This window comes from Sphaerodactylus townsendi, linkage group LG15 (assembly GCF_021028975.2).
Source record: "Sphaerodactylus townsendi isolate TG3544 linkage group LG15, MPM_Stown_v2.3, whole genome shotgun sequence".
Taxonomy (NCBI): Eukaryota; Metazoa; Chordata; class Lepidosauria; order Squamata; family Sphaerodactylidae; genus Sphaerodactylus; species Sphaerodactylus townsendi.
In genome coordinates this window covers 20,199,139-20,219,578 of record NC_059439.1, presented here as the reverse complement: position 1 = coordinate 20,219,578, position 20,440 = coordinate 20,199,139, and the positions used below count along the sequence as shown (strand labels likewise).

At 47.4% G+C, this 20,440-nt stretch overlaps 1 protein-coding gene across 1 annotated transcript; it reads right to left on the bottom strand.

Annotated features, from left to right (window-relative positions):
- Positions 1–745: 745 nt before the first annotated feature.
- LOC125444636 (epididymal sperm-binding protein 1-like) lies at positions 746–19,486 on the bottom strand. The gene is made up of 10 exons (XM_048517158.1): positions 19,384–19,486; positions 18,371–18,517; positions 17,135–17,281; positions 14,662–14,826; positions 10,923–11,084; positions 8,656–8,796; positions 6,241–6,405; positions 2,864–3,028; positions 2,382–2,443; positions 746–918 (listed from the first exon to the last, which is right to left on the bottom strand). The coding sequence occupies exons 1-9, from the start codon at positions 19,448–19,450 to the stop codon at positions 2,424–2,426; spliced, it is 1,179 nt and encodes a 392-aa protein (XP_048373115.1). The 5' UTR covers positions 19,451–19,486; the 3' UTR covers positions 746–918; positions 2,382–2,423.
- Between the last annotated feature and the right edge of the window lie 954 nt (positions 19,487–20,440).

Here is a 20,440-nt window from a genome sequence, read left to right as displayed (position 1 = left end):
CCTGCAACACACTATGTAGGGCTGACCTTGAATACACCCTGGGAACTACAACCAGCCCAGACAGCAGCAGCCCAACCATTGTCAGGGGCTAGTTTCCAGAAACATATGTTGTCCATTTTGGTACAACTACACTGGTTGCCAGACTGAATTCTGAGTTCAAGATGCTGGTTATGACCTCTGAAGCCCTTCATGACTTGGGACCCACGTGTTTGAAGGACTGTTTCTTTCCACATGTTCCTGTGTGCCAACTACAATAATCCCGAGTGAATATAGGAGAGCATTTACATTGTTGAAATCTAAGGCACTCCCTTCTGCTACCATAGAGGGTAGGTACAAGAAGAAGCCGCCAGAAGAAAGTGTGTGTCCATGGGGAGATGGGAATGTAGACTCTATTGAACATGTTGTTTTTGATTGTAAAATGTATAAACATATTCGGGAAAACTTGATTGCACCTGTAATGGAAGACCCCAGGGAGAGATAGAAGGTTTTGAACAGCTTTCAATTAACCTTCCGTCAAATGAGCAGCAGCAACCTCCCCTATCTGCACTAGCTTTACATATTTCCACAGATATTATGTGTGCCAAATATCACATCAAACAATGGGAATCTGGAAGCTACTGAGCTCAGTCACTCTGAAGACACCAGGGACTCCACCCTCCTTTGCATACCAGAGATATTGACTGTGCTACTTCCCAGAGAGCAGTCCTGTTAGTCTGTAAAAACAAACCAAAGTCTTACAGCACTGTGAAGACTTAAGACATGTTTATTCTAGGATTTGAGGAAATGGGCTCTAATCCTCATAAACCTCTTTGAGAAAATGCAATCAGCTTTCAGTTGCCACAAAATTGTGGCCATTTTTTTGTCTTGAGCTGTAGTTAATCTTTTGACTTCCAGACTCGGAACGTGAGGAGAAAAATGCTGTGAGGGAAACAAGAGAAGAAAACAGCCCACCGTCATATGCAGTGTGTGTGAACTGCAGCCAGTTCTCAAATACAAATGGCAAATTGGTATTATTCAGGAAGAGTAATGACATTGCCAAGAGTCTGGGTTGAACCCAGCCAATTTTTCACTGAGTCTTGACCAGTTCCTCCCCTTACTACAATCGCTGCCCAGTTCCTCATATTATTACAACCCCTGTTCCACCAGACTTCTTTACATGCAGGTCACATGATCCCAACCATAACCCATTTTGGGTGGCCAATGAGGATCCCCTCCTTCCTTTCTGTCCACTAGAAAAGCTACTCAGATTCCATCCCCTTTTGTTTTGAAGCAGCTGTGGAGAGGGATCTGGGTTTTATCAAGTAGCTAGAGAACAGCTTTTCAAGCCTTCCCCTTTTCATAAACACACAAATACAATTTCCTCAATCTAAATTCCATACTGGAGAAGAAAAATACAGGAATTTGTAACTTCTTCAAGTGAGAAAGATAATCATTTTAGGGAATTGGGAAACAACATGGGAATGGTGAACAACCAGTTCTCAAGTGCTACCAGGAATACTACGAAGACAGGACTAAGAGGACGGGAATTTGGAATTCTGGATGGGAGGAGAACAATATAAGCCACTCCAGGTTCCCAGCAGGGAGAAAGGAAACACACATAGGCAGCATGAAAACAAAGAGGATCTACAGATCTATCCAAGCAATCACAGCCAGGATGATGTCATGGGGCCTTTCCCCACTTACCTTAAGCCCCGCGCTACTCTCCTCAAGTAGCGCGGGGTCCCGGGGCACTCCCCACTACAGGGGCGGCGACAACGCAGCCGCCCCGACACTGCCGCTCTCGCACCCCCTCAGCACGCGTCATCCCTGGCACTCCTCAAAACAGCGCCTTTTGATGACCCCCGCGCAGAGCGTGGGGTCGTGGGGAAGCCCAGAGATGACGCGCACTGAGAGCAGCACGCAGCAAAGGGTGGTCAAAGGTAAGTGGGGAAAGGGCCATGGTTAGAGTGTCAGACTAGGATCTGGGAAAGCCAGTTTGAATCCCACCGTGGGCCACAGAATCTTGCTGAGTGAACTTGGAACAGTTGCATGTTCTCAGCCTAACCCACCTCTTACCGTTGTTGAGAGAGGGAAATGGTGGAGACAAGAACAAAGTAGGCCATTTTAGGTCCACATTTGGAAGAAAGGCAGAGTAGGACGTTTGTTTTAAAGCCAATTTTACCTACAGCTCGCCTATGAAAGATAACCGCTCTTGCTTCTTCCTTCTTTAGGTACTGTGACAACTCTTTTAGCAGGAGGCAGGAGACCTCTTCAAGTATTCAAGTAACGACTACCTATTCTGAGCATAGTGACTTACTGGGTTCACGAGCGGAACCCCTTGTGTGCTCAATAAAAAGAGTCAGGGAAGAGAAATGAATACAGGAAGATACAAAACTACTTACCATGCAGGATAAGATAGTGGAGATATGTACTTATGACTGTGATCAATGTCCTATTTTTCTTTCTGGAGAAAAATCAAAATAAAATGTTAACATTCAAAAAAAGACATGAAAATGAGGTAGAATGAGAGGGGAATAATAAAAATACAACTAGAGACTGAATTCAGTCAGCTATTTTTTTTCCATTCACTCTCATCCAATTCCCCTCATTACCACAGCCCCTGTTCCACATGGCTTTTTGGGCATGCAGGCTTCACAGTTCCCAACATGGTCTTTTGGGGGTATTCAAAGTGACCCCTGCCTCCATTTTTTTCCAGAACAGCTGATTGGATCTAAACCAGAATTCTGCACAGGCAGAATCGGGGAGAGGGGATTAAAGCTCTTTTTAACCCTTCGCATTCCGCTCCCACCCTTATATCCTTCCAATGCCTGTTCAAAGGACATGCGTAAACTCCAACACATTTCATTTCCACAGATTGTCCCACCTGAGTAGCTACAAAATTTCCACTTCTGGTCCTTGTTGTAATCGCTGGTCAGAGAGCACCAGGGTAAAAAACCCCAGAACAACCCATCTCGTGTACAGGATGAGTAGGTATTGTTTTTGTATTTGAAAGGGAAGGTGCACTTCCCATCATGATTTGTTTCTTGTCCTAGAAAAGTTGGGAAGAAGACAGAAAGAAAGAGTGAAAGAGACATCTCCAAAGCAAATGTGCACATCCCCATTGTCCATTTATTGCACCACTTTTTCTTCAAGGAGCTCAGGATACCTCCCTTTGGCCCCTTCCGCACACGCAAAATAATGCGTTCTCAAACCACTTTCACAACTGTTTGCAAGTGGATTTTGCTATTCCGCACAGCTTCAGAGAGCACTGAAAGCAGTGTGAAAGTGCATTATTCTGCATGTGCGGAAGGAGCCTATATAGTTGTTCCCTCTCCTGTTTTATTACAGATAGTAACAAACAACTCTGTACTCTTCGGGCTGAACAGGCACGCAGGATCAGAGCTTGCAGTGCAAATGTCCTGGGGCACCTTTTAGTAAATGGAGGCAGGGAGAATCCCTTCCTCAGCACACACAACATGTTGGGTGTGAGCTGAGGGTGAAAAATAAGAAATCTTCTAGGAGATTTAAACATGATTTAACTCATGTTAAATCCTGAGCTCCTGAGCGTCACACTGCTAGGCAGGAGACATCTTGCAGGTGGCTTAAGGGGGAAAGGTACACTTTGTAGCATCCTCAAAAAAAGATGCCTTGAGCTGGAATAAGGCATTCTGAGGACATCTTGGGAAAACAGCCGTGCAGAGTGCCCTCCCAATAGGTCTTTTTGTGTGTGTCCTCAAGATGTCTTATTTCAGCTGTGCAGAACAACCAACAGTTAACTTCTTGGTTATTTAACTCCCAAAGGGAGTGCCCCCAGCCCCCATTGTTTCCAATGGGAGCTAATAGGAGATGGGGGCTACACCTTTGAGGATCCATAACTTTGGACCCCCTGAACCAAACTTCACCAAACCTGGATGGTATCATCATTAGGATCTCACAAAGATACTCTGAAATGTTGGTGCTGCTATCTTAATAATTTTACCCCTGACAGCAGGCCCCCCCCCCTAAATTTCCCCAGATTATCCATTTAAATCCCCCCCCTCCTCCCAATGCTTGTTTTCTTTCTTTCTTTTATTCGCTCAATGCCTTATAAAAGTTGTTGTTGTTGTTGTTGTTGTTTGTTGTTAAATCCACCCCCTTCGGCATGAATTTAAAGGGAGAATGTGAGGTCTCCAGTTTAAACATTGACAGTGATGCTGTTTCAGGGTGGGGGAGAATCCACCCCAAAATAGCATCACTTTCAATGTTGTTTGTTTGTTTGTTTGTTTGTTTGTTTGTTTGTTTGTTTGTTTATTATGGGATTTATAAGCCGCCTCACCCCCGAAGGGCTCGAGGCGGCTCACAGAATAGCTGCACATTCAACAACAATCAACAAAACATATCAAAAACAGGAGTGCAGCTTAATTCATTAAAACTTAAAACTATAAAACTTAATAGCAGTTTCAATTACATACCGGTTAAGATATCAAGCGCCCGATCTACAGGCCAACAGAGGGAGGGGATAGGTCAGCCCAAGATGGAAACCAGGGCCTGGCCAGATGGAAAACGGCAGCTTCAGTGGGGGTGATAAAACCGCGGCCAGCCCCCCCATAGGCCCGGTGGAATAGCTCAGTCTTGCAGGCCCTGCGGAACTCACCAAGGTCCCGCAGGGCCCGGACAGCTGGAGATAGAGCATTCCACCAGGCAGGGGCCAGGGCCGTAGGAGGCCCTGGCCCGGGTCGAGGCCAGCCGCGCATCCATCGCAGGGCCAGGGATCTCCAGTATTGGCTCTGTCATGCGCCGCCGAACGCGAGCGGCCTGTTTGGGACATAAGGGGTGATGCGGTCCCACGTGAGGGTATGAGGGCCCCAGGTATGCTGGCGTAAGGGGCCTTTTAAAGGTCATCACCAACACTTTGAAAACGCATCCGAACTCCACTGGGAGCCAGTGCAGGCAGCGCAGCACAGGGGTGATGTGATCTGAATAGCCACCACCTGTCAGGAAGCCGGGCCTGCCGCGATTCTGGACCAGCTTCAACTTCCCGGATCAGTCGCGAAGCGGGAAGGCCCGCCAGTGGAGCGAAAGTTACAGTAATCCAGCCTCTCGAGGTGACCGGGCCACATTGATCCACAGTGGCCAGGTCGGACTGGGGAGAGATAGGGAGCCAGCCGCCCGAGCCTGGCGGGAGGTGAAAAAAAACGCTAACCCGGGTAATACTGGCCATGGGCCACCTGGCCCTCCATGTCCGATAGTGATGAAAGGAGTCCAGGCGACCCCCAGGCTGCAGGCCAAAGATACCGGGCCAACTCAAGCCCCTCCTCCAAGACCGGTGACGAGCCTAAATTCCCCTGGTCTCTCCCCCCGGCCCAGCCAAAGGACCTCCGTCTTCGTTGGATTAAGTTTTAACCTGCTCTGCCTCAACCAACCAGCAACCGACTCCAAACAGTGCTGTAGAGCTACAGGGGCAGAGGCCGCCCCCCCTCCATCAACAGAATGAGCTGGGTGTCATCCGCATATTGGTGACAGACCAGCCCAAAACTCCGCACCAGCTGAGCGAGGGGTCGCATGTAGATGTTAAATAAGAGCGGGGAAAGCAAGGCCCCCTGGATTTAAGGTGGATTTAAAAGGAGAATTTGGGCTCCCTAGTTTAAACACCATTTAAAATGATGCTGTTTTGGGGTGGATTCCAGCACCACTTGTTTAAACTAGGGAGCCCAGATTCTCCTTTTAAATCCACCTTAAAGGGAGAATCGGGGATCTCCAGTTTAAACAACATTGAAAGTGATGCTGTTTCCCCCAACTGGGGGGACTGGATACAACACCATAAAATGTTTTCATAACAGTAATAAAACATTTTGAAAACATTATTTCTGCTGTGTGGCATGGCCCATTGCTTGGTTCAGATTTGTGAGTTGGGGCATGTTCTATAATGTGATTTGAAACGACCTGGTGGAAAAAATCATTGTTTGGTCATGGTGGGGGAGGGTGGCCGGCCATGGGGGGGCATCAAACTCAGGTTTTGCCCAGGGATCCAGTTTGCCTATGTATGCCACTGCCTATGTACACCAGTTTGCCTTTGTACGCCACTCACAGTTTGCCTATGTACGCTGCTCACAGTTTGTGTTTGTTGTGGGGCGGGGAAGGGAAAGGAGGATGTAAGCTGTTTGAGTCTCCTTACAGGACAGAAAGGGGGGATACAAATCCAAATTATTATTTTTCTCTTTCCTGCAAGCCCAACTGAATCCTCAGTGCTAGCAGCTACACATGCCATCCCAATTCTCCTACCTGGATCAGCACAGAATGTCCATTCCCCATCCTTATCATAACTTGATGTTGTGGCACACCATGACCTCCCAGTAGGCTCATCTTCAGTGGTGCATTGATGGTAGGTCTTCTCCTTGTACTCGAAGGGAAAAACGCAGCTCTTATTTTTAGAACTCCCTCCATAATCTGCAGATGTGGGGAGACAAAAGTTGCCGGAAGTACAAATTACATCAATTGCCCCCAACAACAAACTGAAGGGAGGCCAAAAGGTCTAGGTTCCAAATCGAGGTTCCCATTTTCCAGGTGGGGGCTGGAGATCTCCCAGAATCTCACTTCATCTCCGTACTATAGAGATCAGTTCACCTGCAGGAAATGCCTGCTTTGGAGGGTAAACTGTACAGCCTTGTACCCCTGAGGTCCCTCCTCTCCTCAAATCCTGCCATTAATCCCAGGTTCCACCCCCAAATCTTCAGGAACTTCCAAACCTGGAGTTGGCAGACTTCGTTCAAAGACTATCAGTGGTGGCGAACCTTTGGCACTCCAGATGTTATGGACTACAATTCCCATCAGCCCCTGCCAGCATGGCCAATTGGAATTACAATTTGCTGAAGTAGCAACAGATTTTTAACCAAGCTGTTTAACCAATCCATATCTTGTAGTAAGTACTGAATTGCCTTGTTTTCAATATTGGCCATCCATGTTCCTGGAGGATTCTAGAAAGGTAAGGAGAGTGATGACCTGCCCCTGTTTATGTTCCATTCGTCTATACTGTGGTGGCGAACCTTTGGCACTCCAGATGTTATGGACTACAATTCCCAATTGGCCATGCTGGCAGGGGCTGATGGGAATTGTAGTCCATAACGTCTGGAGTGCCAAAGGTTCGCCACCACGGGACTAGATCAAGGCAGAGCAAGTGGCACTTTAATTCCGGCATCATTTAGTTTCCCTCTCCAGTCAGCTCAGAACATTTTTCCCAATGGGAAGCCCTCATGCTGCTTCTCTGACAGATTTCAGCCTCTGGATCCAACAAGCTTTTTCATTCCTGAAAAAGGGGAGCAGGGGCTCCCTCTTCGACCAACAAAAGATTGTGCTGGGAATCATTGGTGAAACACTGTGTGCGGTGACAGCGGACACAGGAAAAATAATTGGGCAGGATTGAGTGAAAAACAGCTGGATTCAACTAGGATGTCTTCTCCCTCTCTTCCATTCCACCCAAGCTTATTTACTGCGCTTCCCCACTGATTCCTAGTCACAGAGTCGTGTCTTCTGTTTCTGAGACCTGTGGGAAAATCTCCCTTTGTTCAACTTTCTTCCCACCTTGCCCAAAATGGAGTTCTTTAACAAAGCCTTTTTGAAGAATGAACAAAGTTGTCTTGAATAAGTCAACCTGGGGGCTTTCCCCACTTACCTTCTGCTGCGTGCTACTCCGGGAAAGTAGTGCGGGGTCCAGCGGCACTCCCCACTTGCAAGGGCGGCAACCCGCAGCCGCCCTGACGCTGCCGCTCTTGCACCACCTCAGCACGCGTCATTCCTGGCGCTGAAGAGACGGCCCCTTTTGATGACCCCATGCAGAGCGCGGGGCCGTGCAGAGTGCAGAGCGCGGGGTCATGGGAAACCCCGAGAGCGCGCCAGGAATGACGCACGCTGAGGGGGCGCGAGAGTGGCGTGCAGCAGAAGGTGAGTGGGGAAAGCCCCATGGTGTAGCGGTTAGGAGTGTTGAAGATCTGCATTTGGTTCCCCCCCCCGCAACTTCTCCATATGAACACTACACACGAAGACTGCTGGGTGACCTTGGGCTAGTCACAGTCCTCTCAGAACTTTCAGCTTCACCTACCTCACAAGGTATCTGTTGAGGGAAGGGGAAGGGAAGGGAAAGGGAAGATTATTGTAAGCTGGTTTGAGATGCCTTACAGTTGAGAAAAATGGAGAAAAGTGCTGGTATACATCTAAACTCTTCTTCATACTAATTATCCCTGTGGACGCCACCAATACTCATATCACCAGCATTTCAATTTGATTTTTAATTTTCAAAGTGAGGCATTTTTAGGGGTTGCCAGTTTGCAGGCGGAGGAGGGAGGATGATCCCAAAATAATGTCATTCTGCTGCAACCATAGAATGACCACCAAATCCGATTTGCCATGGAAATTATGCCACATACTCAACAGTGACTTTCACACTATTGTTCCCTATAATCAGCCACTAGATCAGTGGTGGCGAACCTTAGGCACTCCAGATGTTATGGACTACAATTCCCATCAGCCCCTGCCAGCATGGTCAATTGGCCATGCTGGCAGGGACTGATGGGAATTGTAGTCCATAACATCTGGAGTGCCAAAGGTTCGCCACCACTGCACTAGATCATAACCACCGGCTGGCAATCCTAGGTGTTTTCTCCCCCGCAAGCAGAGTCTTGTCACTGGCAGCCACCCCCCTACCTTGAAAGACACACGTTTTCCATTTCTTGTCTGCGTCATAGTTCGAAGTTGTAGCACACCAATGTTGCTCACCCACCGATCCATCCTTGGTGCATGCATAGTAACGCCGCTTTTTGTACGTGAATGGAATGCTGCAGGGTTCTGTTGAGGAAAAGCAAGGAAGACTGCATGAAGAGAGGCAACATTCCAAGGAATAGCTGTAGTAAGATGACAGGTGGCCACGTCCAGTTGAGGTCTGCTTGCAGGAACATCAGGAGTAATATTGCTAAATCGGGCTTGGGGAATTTTGTGATGGTGCCTAGAGAAGAAGGAGTTTGATGTGGGGGATGTAGGTCAACTGGGATGTGATTCTGGAGAATCTACCCTCCAAAGCAGTGGTGGGATTCAAATAATTTAACAACTGGTTGTTGACAAGCAACATTTTAACAACCCGTTCTGCCAAAGTGGTGCAAACCTGCTGAATCCCACCACTGCTCCAAAGCTACCTTTTCTTCCAGGATCACTGATCTCTGTCCTCTGAAGATCAGCTCTAATTGTGGGAGACCTTCAGTACCAGGAGCAGAACACCAAGGGGGTGGGGGGTGCACGATGCACTGGGTGTGCACCCCTGCTGAGGTGTTCCGGGGGTGTTCTGGGGGCGTGGTGGGGGCAGGATGGGGTGGGACAGGGCGGGATGGGGGCTTGGAGGAGCACAGGGCACATGCGTGCACCGGGTGCACTTCCCCCTCGCTCTGTCCCTGTTCAGTATTCACCTGGAGGATGCTAACCCTATGTGCCCACCAGACAGCCATAATAGAAGTTGACCAAAATATATACACATTAAGTGATATTAAAACATTCTCTCTCTCTCTCTCTCTCTCTCTCTCTCTCTCTCTCTCTCCTCTCTCCTCTCTCCCTCTCTCCCTCCTCTCTCCTCTCTCCCTCTCTCCTCTCTCTCTCTCTCTCTCTCTCTCTCTCTCTCTCTCTCTCTCTCTCAAATGACAGGAGCACAAGATTTCCAACCTTGAGCTCCAGCCTGGAATTCTTCCAAAATAACAACTGATTAGTTCTCCTGGAGGAAATGGCAGCTTTGGAGAGCTGATTCAATGGTATAACATAGAGTCTATAAAAAAATTAGAAGTCCTAGAGTGGCATGAAATCCACACTGAGGCTCATTCCGCACATGCAGAATAATGCACTTTCAAACTGCTTTCAGTGCTCTTTAAAGCTGTGCGGAATAGCAAAATCCACTTGCAAACAGTTGTGAAAGTGGTTTGAAAACGTATTATTTCGTGTGGGCAGAAGGGGCCTGAGCTCCCTCCACTTCTATCCCCACCCTCTCCAAACACCCATCATGTTCCCATTAACCTGGTTTGTAGGAGGCTCTCTAGAACTCAAAAGTTCAGCAGGGGGATATCAAGGGTATCAACTATGCTGTCTGTGGCTGCTCATCTGTTTCTGGTTTTTATTCATTGTGTAATAATTGATTTTATTGCAATGTTTGGATTTTATTTAAGTGGTCATTATTCACAGCTTGGGGTCCTGTTTCAAAAGAAAAGCCAGTTAATATTTAAAACAAACAAGTAATAATTATTAAAATGTTTATAAACTGGAAGGAAGGAAGGAAGGAAGGAAGGAAGGAAGGAAGGAAGGAAGGAAGGAAGGAAGGAAGGAAGGAAGGAAGGAAGGAAGGAAGGAAGGAAGGAAGGAAGGAAGGAAGGAAGGAAGGAAGGAAGGAAGGAAGGAAGGAAGGAAGGAAGGAAGGAAGGAAGGAAGGAAGGAAGGAAGGAAGGAAGGAAGGAAGGAAAATTTACAAAGACCATATAGGTAAAGATAGTCTCTGGTGCAAACACCAGGTCATTACCGACCAATGGGGTGACATCACATCATAATATTTACTAGACAAACTATATTTATGGAGTGGTTTGCCATTGCAAAGACTATACATAAAATCATAAAAGCCATAAAAGCCACGGTTAAACAAAAAGATTTGAACTTTATCAAAACTTCAAATATTAAAAACAAATAGAATAATGGGAAGTCCATTCTTCCAAGGAAAGCTATCCCAAAGCTATTGTTTAAAAGAAACAGAGAAAAGGATCACAAAGCACGATTGTGGTTGCAAAAGCTGTCTATTGCAGAGATAAGGGTAACTGAACAGTCCATTTTGGAGAGAAATAGAAATTTCTACTCCATGACTCTAAATAGTTCTTCTTATGACCTCCTACTTCTGTGTGCTCCAAAGCATTTCCCAAGTTACTAGTAATTGTACCTTCTGCTTTCCTTACCCGAAGCTGTACAGCGAACCTTCTTGTTATCCTTCTCAACGTTGTTGGTGAGAGAACACCAGGGCTCCCCATCAAATGAGCTGTCTGTTACACACGTTGTCCAAGAATGACCATTTAATCTTAGCGGAAAGTGGCAGGGACCCATAGGGTCAGCACTGAGTCCTGTAAAGGATGGAGAAGAGTAAGAAGGAACTCTTTGCAATTCTCCAATCCCACACTTGTCCCCGCACACCAATCAGAGGGCAACCTCTATCTGATTTGAAAGGTGAAAATCAAAACCCCTCCTCTCCACAGGCTTCACTGCCAAATGTCCAAGAATTTTCCAGCCCAAAGTTGGCAACCCTACAGGTGGCTGCAGTTAGGAATCTGTTGTGCCTAGATCAGAATTCACTAAAGTTGCTGCTTCCCTGCTTCTGGCCCCTTCCACACAGCAAATGTATAGCGGGTTGCAGTTATGATTAAGGAACCCGTTTGCCTGTTTTCGTGTTCACACGCATCCATGCAGGCAGCCCCTGGAGCCCATGGAAACAATCTGGGTTGCTGTTGTGCCTTTGTAACCCCCATGCTCAGGATGGGTTGACCCAGTAAGGGGTGGAGACTCAAAGCAGCAGAAGGCTGCAGAGCTCTTTGGAGGAGACAAGGCTACCAGACTCAGACCTTGTTTTCTATAAGCCCTTAACACCTTGTTAAGGTAACTGCATTGTTGTTGGGAACTACTGGGAAGGTAGTTGTTTATTTTTTTGCTATGTTGTAAATGTTGGAGTTTATTGTTTCAGGGTTTCTTTTGTGGTTGTAATGGGTGAGAGTTCTCCTGGAAACCTTCATCATGTTGAATCCTGTTCATCAAGCCCTTGGAGTCTTCAAGAGCCAACCCACTTGCAAAGAAGAATTGGACTTGGCAGTATCAGTAGACTGTAAATATAAGGACTTGAAAAATGCAACCTGAACAGGACCTTGAAGTGTGATGTTAAATGTTGATGTTATATGTTAAGAAAGTAAACCATTTTGTTTTAAAAAAAATTGTTGTTGCAAACTCATTCCAAGTTCTGCCCCACAGAACCCACAAGCTGAGGTTACACCTTCACATCAACGTATAGCTATGCAGGTATGCACAAATGAACCCCCACAGCCATGCTGGTGTCTCACAATACGAACATCTGCACTTGTGTAGTTACACAGATATAAGCCATGAATTTTTTAAAAAGAAAGAAAATGGAGGCAAATACAGTGCCTCCTGCCTGGCCATTCACTCATGAGCAGCTGCAACCTGGGATTTTTGAAAAAAAACTCGCTAATAGTATGCGGTTTGGGGAAAAAACACAGGGCAGGCTTGTTTTAGGGCCAGAATCTGTGCAAAGTTGCCCCTCTAAAACAGCTTTTTTACTGTCCTACTCCTATATTTATTCGCCCGTGCGGAAAGGGCCTCCGTGATATTGTGGACAAGCTTGCCCCCGGTCACTGTGGCTCAGTCTGTCCTCCTGAGGAAGGGAAGAATGGTCCGTTCCGCACGGCACCAAAAAAGCCATATGAGAGACTTCTTTAAAAGAAGCAACTTCTTTTTACTCCATACAGCCAAAATAAGACACCAGGAGGATGTATTTTAAAAAAGTCAACCCTCATGTTTGTTCCAGATAGCACAGGCAGAGGAGAAAAGAAGCTTTTCCCCACCCGACCGGTAAGCTTTCTGCTTGTGCCTGACATTTTGTGAGTGCCTTTTCAGCATATCCCCCCTCCTGTAAAGAGACTCAAAGGGGCTGACAATCTCCTTTCCCTTCCTCCCCCTCAAACAAACACCCTGTGAGGTGGGTGGGGCTGAGAGAGCTCAGAAGAAATGTGACTAGCCCAAGGTCACCCAGCTGGCATGTGTCGGAGTGTATAGGCCAGAGGTGGGATCCAGCAGGTTCTCACAGGTTCCCGAGAGTAGGTTACTAATTATTTGTGTGTGCCGAGAGGGGGTTACTAATTGGCGATTTTGCCACATGATTTTTGCCTTAGTTACGCCCCTCATCTCAGCAGTAGCGCACAGAACATGAAGTAGTCTAGCAGGAGGTGCACCGGCGTGCGTGGCAGCCTGCGCCTGCGTGCATTCGTTTCCTGCCCAAGGACCAGCGCAGCGGCTGCGTCCTTGTCACAGTCCTGCCCAGGAATGCCCTGCCCCGGAATGCTTGGCCGCGCCCCCATTGTGCCCCACCCAGCCCCATTGGCGCTACGCCACCGTTTGAATCCCACCACCATGGGAACCTGTTATTAAATTTTTGGATCCCACCACTGGTATAGGCTAATCTAAATTCCCCAGATAAGACTCCACAGCTCAAGCAGCAGAGCGGGGAATCAAACCTAGTTCTCCAGATTAGAGTGCACCTGCTCTTAACCACTACGCCACTGCTGCTCTCCTGAGTACATGGTTGTACTCAGCTGGACCTGCCAGTTCTGGCAATATGCAGTTTTCCTTTTTTTTCCCCCTTCTCTTTTTTTGAAGAGATGTCGTGAAGAAACACAGAAACAAATACGAGAATCTTGCCTGCTCAGAGGACTGGTCTACCCTCCATTGAGAAGTACTGGGTAGACATTCCCTCCCCAGACCATCAGGTTTTTTTCCCTTAATGCACAGAAAAATACTGCAAGATAGTCCACGGAGGGCAGGTTTTCCCAGTGCTTCGCAACGGGTGAGAGAGAGGTGAGGGAGACTGGCAGGTCAACAGTCAGCCAGCAAGCTTCAGGACTGAGTCAGGGTTAGAACTTGGGTCTCTCCAGTCCTCCTCACCCAAAACACTAGCAACTGTTATACGCTGGCTTACTGAAGGGATGTTTCTGCCTGAAAATGTTTTTTAAAACCACATCCAGCCTGTGTTGCGCCAGCTGCATTGGCTTCCAGTGGAGTTCCGAATCGTCTTCAAGGTGTTGGTGCTGACCTTTAAGGCCTTACGTGGCCTAGGACCCTCATATCTTCGAGACCGCATCACCCCATATGTCCCTACACGGCCTGTCCATTCAGCTGAGGCCAATCTACTGGTGGTCCCTAGCTCCTCAATGATGCGGCTGGCCTCCACGCAGGCCAGGACCTTTATGGCTCTGGCCCCGGCCTGGTGGAACACTCTTCCTCCAGCTGTCCGGGCCCTGCGGGATCTTAGCGAGTTCCGCAGGGCCTGCAAGACAGAGTTGTTCCGTCAGGCCTTTGGAGGGACCAGCCACTGAAGGTGCCCCCCACCCCCACTTTGGCTCTTTACATCTGAGCCCTCTTTATCTAATGGGACTTGCCGTCCCTCCCTCTTAGGGAGGATTTAATTTAAAGATGGGGTTTTGTCAGACGCCTCTGATTATTATTAATTTTACTGCTGTTTTTAAAGGTTTTGAGATTTTGAGATTTTATGCTGTACTGAGATTTTATGTTGTACCTCGCCCGGAGCCCCTCAGGGATGGGGCAGTATAAAAATCTAACTAATAATAATAAATAATAATAATAATAATAAATAATAAATAATAAATAATAAATAATAAATAATAAATAATAAATAATAAATAATAAATAATAATAATAATAATAATAATAATAACAATAACAATAACAATAACAATAACAATAATAATAATAATAATAATAATAATAATAATAATAATAATAATAATAATAATAATAATAATAATAATAATAATAATAATAATAATAAATGTCCTCGTTATGCTCATTCCACAATCAAATCTCTTAAAACAGTTCTGGATTCAGACTCAATATACTTACTTGTATCAGCGCAGTAGCTCCATTTCCGGTCCTTGTCATAGTTGCCTGTCGTGGCGCACCAGGGTTTTCCATCCCTTGAATGTTTCGTGGTGCAAGTCTCATATGGCTGTCCCCAGTAGATGAAAGGGAAGTGGCAGCTTTGGCCACCAGAATTACCTCCGAATTCTAGACAAAGGACAAGAGCAGAACTTATGCATGGGGGGTAGACCAAACACATACTTCCATTCCCTTGTTTCCTGTCAGGGAAAACAAAAACACTACATGTAGACCTTGCTTCTGGGCATTTCCCCACTCACCCTGATCCTCCTCTATGCCGCGCGCTGTTCTCAGCGCGCGGCATCCCAGGCGCACACCCGGGCGTCCCCACGACCCCACTCTCTGCAAGGGGTCATCAAAAGGCGCCGTTAAGAAGAGCGCCTGGGATGCTGCGCACTGAGGGGGTGTGACAGCGGCAGCGTCGGGGCGGCTGCACTGTCGCCACCCCTCTCGTGGGGAGTGCCGGGGGACCCCGTGCTACTCTCCTCAAGTAGCGCCGGGCTTAAGGTAAGTGGGGAAAGGCTGTCTGTCTAGGGGATGTAAAGGATTTTATATCCATTTTTTTCCTCTAAATCCTTACGCTGGAAAATTCCCAGATAGTAAGAGCGAATATCATTGAAGCAGCTTTACCGAAGCATTTAAAAGTAGGGTGCCTCTTTAATCTGATCGCTGATCAATTGATTATATAGTAGGCAATCTGATCAAGTTGTCATTCTCCCTCTTGATGCTGAAAAAGCTGTCGACAAAATATTCTAGAGATGTATCTTTCTTACGTTGACTAAATTCGGTTTTCCTCACACATTTCTGAAATGGATCAGAAGTCTCTATTGGTATCCCTAGGTAGTCCAAGTGAGCTTGATCTCAACAGGCTTCAGAAGCTAAGCAGGGTCAACCCTGGGAAATATTTGGATGGGAGACCTCCAAGGAGTACCCAAGTTGTGACACAGAGGCAGACAATGGCAAATCACCTCAGAACAGCTCTTATCTTGAAAACTCCACCAAGAGTTGCCATAAGTCAGATGTGACTGGATGGGGAAAAAATCATTTCCCAGATCCAGGATGCTGACTCACGGGATTCTCCCTTAATAGAGGGAATCAAGGGAGAGCCAGCATGGTGTAGTGGTTAAAAACAGATGGATTCTCTGGAGAACAGAGGTTGATTCCCCACTCCTTCACCTGAATGGCAGAGGCTTATCTGCTGAACCAGATGTGTTTCTGCACTCCTACATTCCTGCTGGGTGACCTTGGGCTAGTCACAGTTCTTCAGAACTCTCTCAGCCCCACCTACCTCACAAGGTGTCTGTTGTGGGGAGAGGAAGGGAAAGGAGTTTGTAAGCCACCTTGAGTCTCCATACAGGAGAGAAAGTGGGATATAAATCCAAACTACTGCTGCTACTACTATTACTATTCTTCTAATAGACAAGGTTATCCTATTTCTCTTCCTGTTCTTGATCTATGGGCGTTTCCCCACTTACCATCGACCACCCTTGCTGCGCACTACTCTCAGCACGCATAATTTCTGGCGCCCTCCCAGGCTTCCCCACGACCCCGCGCTCTGCAGGGTCATCAAAAGGCGGCGTTTTGCAGAGCGCCAGGAATGACGCACGCTGAGGGGGCACGAGAGCGTCAGCGTCGGGGCAGCTGTGTTGTCGCTGCCCCTGTAGTGGGGAGTGCCGCAGGACCCCGCACTACTTGGCGAGAGTAGCGCGCAGCAGATGGTAAGTGGGGAATCGACCAGTGTCTGGAACCTCTGGTTCCACCAGACAAAATATGTATTTTTGTTTTGGAAAGCGGGCCGGGGGGGAAATCTTGGGTTCTGTGGTGGCTAAAGCCACGTGAGAGAGTATAATTACTCACAGGAGATCCAGCATGTTATAGTGGTTAAAAGCAGGTGGGCTCTAATCTGGAGAACCGGGTTTGATTCCCCACTCCTTCCCATCATACCAGAGAAGTCTGATTTTTTTTCTTTTAACTTTAAAAAAGAAATTGTGTATATTTGTGGTATTCAGAATATAATATGTTGCTAGTGTACAATACTATACATATATTTTATGCATTTCTGAGTTTCTAAACCTTTTCGGTGTCATGGACTGGCCTTTGTGTGCCTGTGGTTTTTACAAAACTTCCAAAAATTCCCATTTAATTTCTTATGCTGATCTGTGATCTATCAAAACTGACACGGGGAAAGTTGCAATGTGGAGGGGATAACTGTATTTGCCATTTGAGGTTTAAAAAAACTTTTTAACATTATTTTTGGATAATCATTTAACTGCTTCCATATACTTGGGATTGCTAAGGAAAAAATCCTTCCCCACCCCACCCAATTTTCAGCAAATCCAAAATTTTCTTGCTGTTTTACATTCTGCATAAATACATTCTCCATTCCTATGTTCCTTTTCATCCAGGGAGGTATTAAAAACCTTTTGGGAATTGTCACCTTTAGTAGTACACTCCCTCCATAGTTCATCCTTGTCATAGTTATGAGTTGTGGCACACCACAGTTTCCTATCTTCAAAATCCACTGCAGCGCACGAATTATATGTTTTTCCAAGATAAATGAAGGGAAAGACACACGGTGCACTATCTGAAAAGGAAACAGAGGGGGAAGAAGATACAACAGAAGTGAATTAAGAACAAACTGTGGGGAGGCCCACTGGTTCTACCTGGGGGGGGGGGATGCGTTGAGGTGCCAGGTTGGTAGAGCAGGAGTGTCAAACTGACTTCTTGTGAGGGCCACACATGACATGACATAAATGTGACTTTGTCAGGTTGGCATCCCTCGGCCAATAATCTCCCCACAGGCTCACCAGCTCAGACTGGCACTGAGGGATGGCTACCTCTGTTGGCAAGACCGCAGTGTGCTCATCAGTCCAGAACGGCACGGGGGGAGGTGAACAGCACTGGGAGATGGGTAGCTGCTTCAGTTGGCAAGGCCGGCAGCTTCACCATCACTGGAGGAGGTGTTTGGAGCTGAGAGGGCTCGCAGCGGGCTCGCCAAGCCAAGTTGGGAGCGAGGGGGCTTGCTGGCTTGATAAACCCTCTCAAGAGACTGTTTCTGGCCCCCGGACTGCATGTTTGACACCCTTGGACTAAAGGAAAAAGAAAGCAGTTGCCCCATTTCTTCCTCCTATTACACTTCTACAAATCTCTTATTACACTTCTACAAATCTCTTAATGGTAAAAGACAGGGGCCCTTTCCCCACTTACCTTAAGCCCTGCGCTACTCAAGGAGAGTAGCGTGGGGTCCCTCGGCACTCCCCACTGAGAGGGGTGGCGACAGCGCAGCTGCCCCAACACTGCTGCTGTCACGCCCCTCAGCACGAGGCATTCCTGGTGCTCTTTCAAAGGGCGCCTTTTGATGACCCCGCGCAGAGTGCGGGGTCGTGGGGATGCCCGGGCGCGCGCCAGGGATGCCGCGCGCTGGGAATTGCGCGCAGCAACCTTTGGAAAAGGGTAAGTGGGGAAAGGGCCAGGGACAGGGGAGGGATGATGCAAAATATTTACTCCAGATACTTTGGGGGCCAGGATTTAGGGAAGTAAGTTGTTTCTTCTTGTGTCTCAGATGTTTCCTTCCAAGCCATGGAACTCAGATAACACCATACAAAGTCATAAATAAATTCTGCAAATCGACCTGTTTGCTCATGAAAAGGAGACTGAAATGGGACTTGGTCACCTTCAGCACCACACCACTTCCATCGTTCGTCATTGTCATAGTTGCGAGTTGTGGCACACCACAGTCGCCCATGATCAGAGTCCACTGCGGTGCACGAAGAGTAAGATTTTCCAAGATAAGTGAAGGGAAAGACACACGGTGCATTATCTGAAAAGGAAACAGAGGGGGAAGAAGATACAGCAGAAGTGAATAAAGAACAAACTGTGGGAAGGCCCACTGGTTCTACCTGGGGGGGGGGGCATACTTTGAGGTGCCAAGTTGGTAGAGCAGGAGTGTCAAACTGACTTCTTGTGAGGGCCAGACATGACATGACATAAATGTGACTTTGTCCGGTTGGGTCTGGGGTGGGGGATGCCTCCGCTGATGAGCTCTCCCCAGGCTCACCAGCTCAGACTGGCACCAAGGGATGGCATTGGCTACCTTGGTTGGCGAGCCCACAGTGTGCTCATCAGTCCAGAGCAGCATGGGGGGAGGTGGACAGCACTGGGAGATGGGTAGCTGATTCAGCTGGCAAGCTCACAGCAGCCTCACCAGCACTAGGGGAGGTGGTTGGAGCTGAGAGGGCTCACAGCGGGCTCACCAAGCCAAGTGAGGAGGGTTACCTCAGCTGGCTTGCAGGCCTGATAAGCCCTCTCAAGGGACCGGATCTGGTCTCTGGGCTGCATATTTGACACCTGGACTAAAGGAAAAAGAAAGCAGTGGCCTCATTTCTTACTCCTATTAAAGTTCTACAAATCTCTTAATGGTGAATGACCTTTGTCTTTCCATACCTCTGAGAAGAGCTGAAGAGCTGCACAGCATTGGGCCCTCATTCGGAGACCGCAGTTTTGGCTATTCTGGCATGATAGCAACAGATAGGCCTTCACATAGACATTGAACTCCTCCCAAAAGCCACCTGTGATGGTTACTGACACAACATCCTGGGGCAGCGATTCCTCTAGACTGGGATTGCCTGGTGTGACTTGTTATCCTAGCTGACAGGCACCAAAAGATAGACATGGGCTGGGCCTTACCTTCCCGTGCTGCAAACAGCGGCAGGAGAGCACAAGCATATACGAGGAAGACTATGGAAGAAGCCATTTTTCTCCCTCACTCTTTCAGTCAAAGGACCTGGCAGAAGTGAAGGAAGCACACCACCCCGCTGCCGTTTTTATACTCTGCTTGGCCGCAGGTTTCCTCCCACAGAAATGACAGACAACAATAGTCAGATTCCGGGAGATGAATAAATAAAATAAACAAAGGGCTTAAGCTTGACCTTCTCAAACAGCAATCAACAACTCCCAGATTCACCTCAGCCGGATAAACTCCAAGCACAACTAGACATGGGCAGGAGATCCATAGACAAATCTCAAGGGGTGAAATCCAGTATGGCAGACCTGTAGTGCTTTGTGGGCAGTGCAGTTTTCTTGCCCCGTACCATTTCCCCAATTTAAAGTTTCTGTTTTAGAGAGAAAGTGGTCTAAAGTCATCCAGCAAGCTTCCAGAGCTGCTGCTGCTGCTGCTGCTGCTGCTGCTGCTGATGATGATGATGATGATGATGATGATGATGAATAATAATAATAATAATAATAATAATAATAATAATAATAATAATAATAATAATAATAATAATAATAATAATAATAATAATAATAATAATAAACCGCCCTCCCCCAGAGGGCTCAGGGCGGTGAACAAGACAAATAGATAGAGCACGATAAAATCCATAATATCAAGGTTTAACTAATCATTAAATATGGCTCTATATGTTAAAACAACCCCATTAAAATGCAGCATCCTAATATCAAATGTACCGATGGCGTCCTACCAATAATCCCCTAAGAGAGAAGGGGAGAGGGAGGGGGGACGGCAGGGTCCACAGATGTTGTAAAGAGGAGGGGGGGCATCAGCGGCCGGACTCCCCAAAGGCCTGGTGGAACAGCTCTGTCTTGCAGGCCCTGCGAAATTCATTAAGATCCCGCAGGGCCCGCGTAGCTGGAGGTAGAGCGTTCCACCAGGCAGGGGCCAGAGCTGTAAAGGCTCGGGCCCAGGTGGAGGCCAGCTGCATCATTGAGGGGCCAGGGATCACCA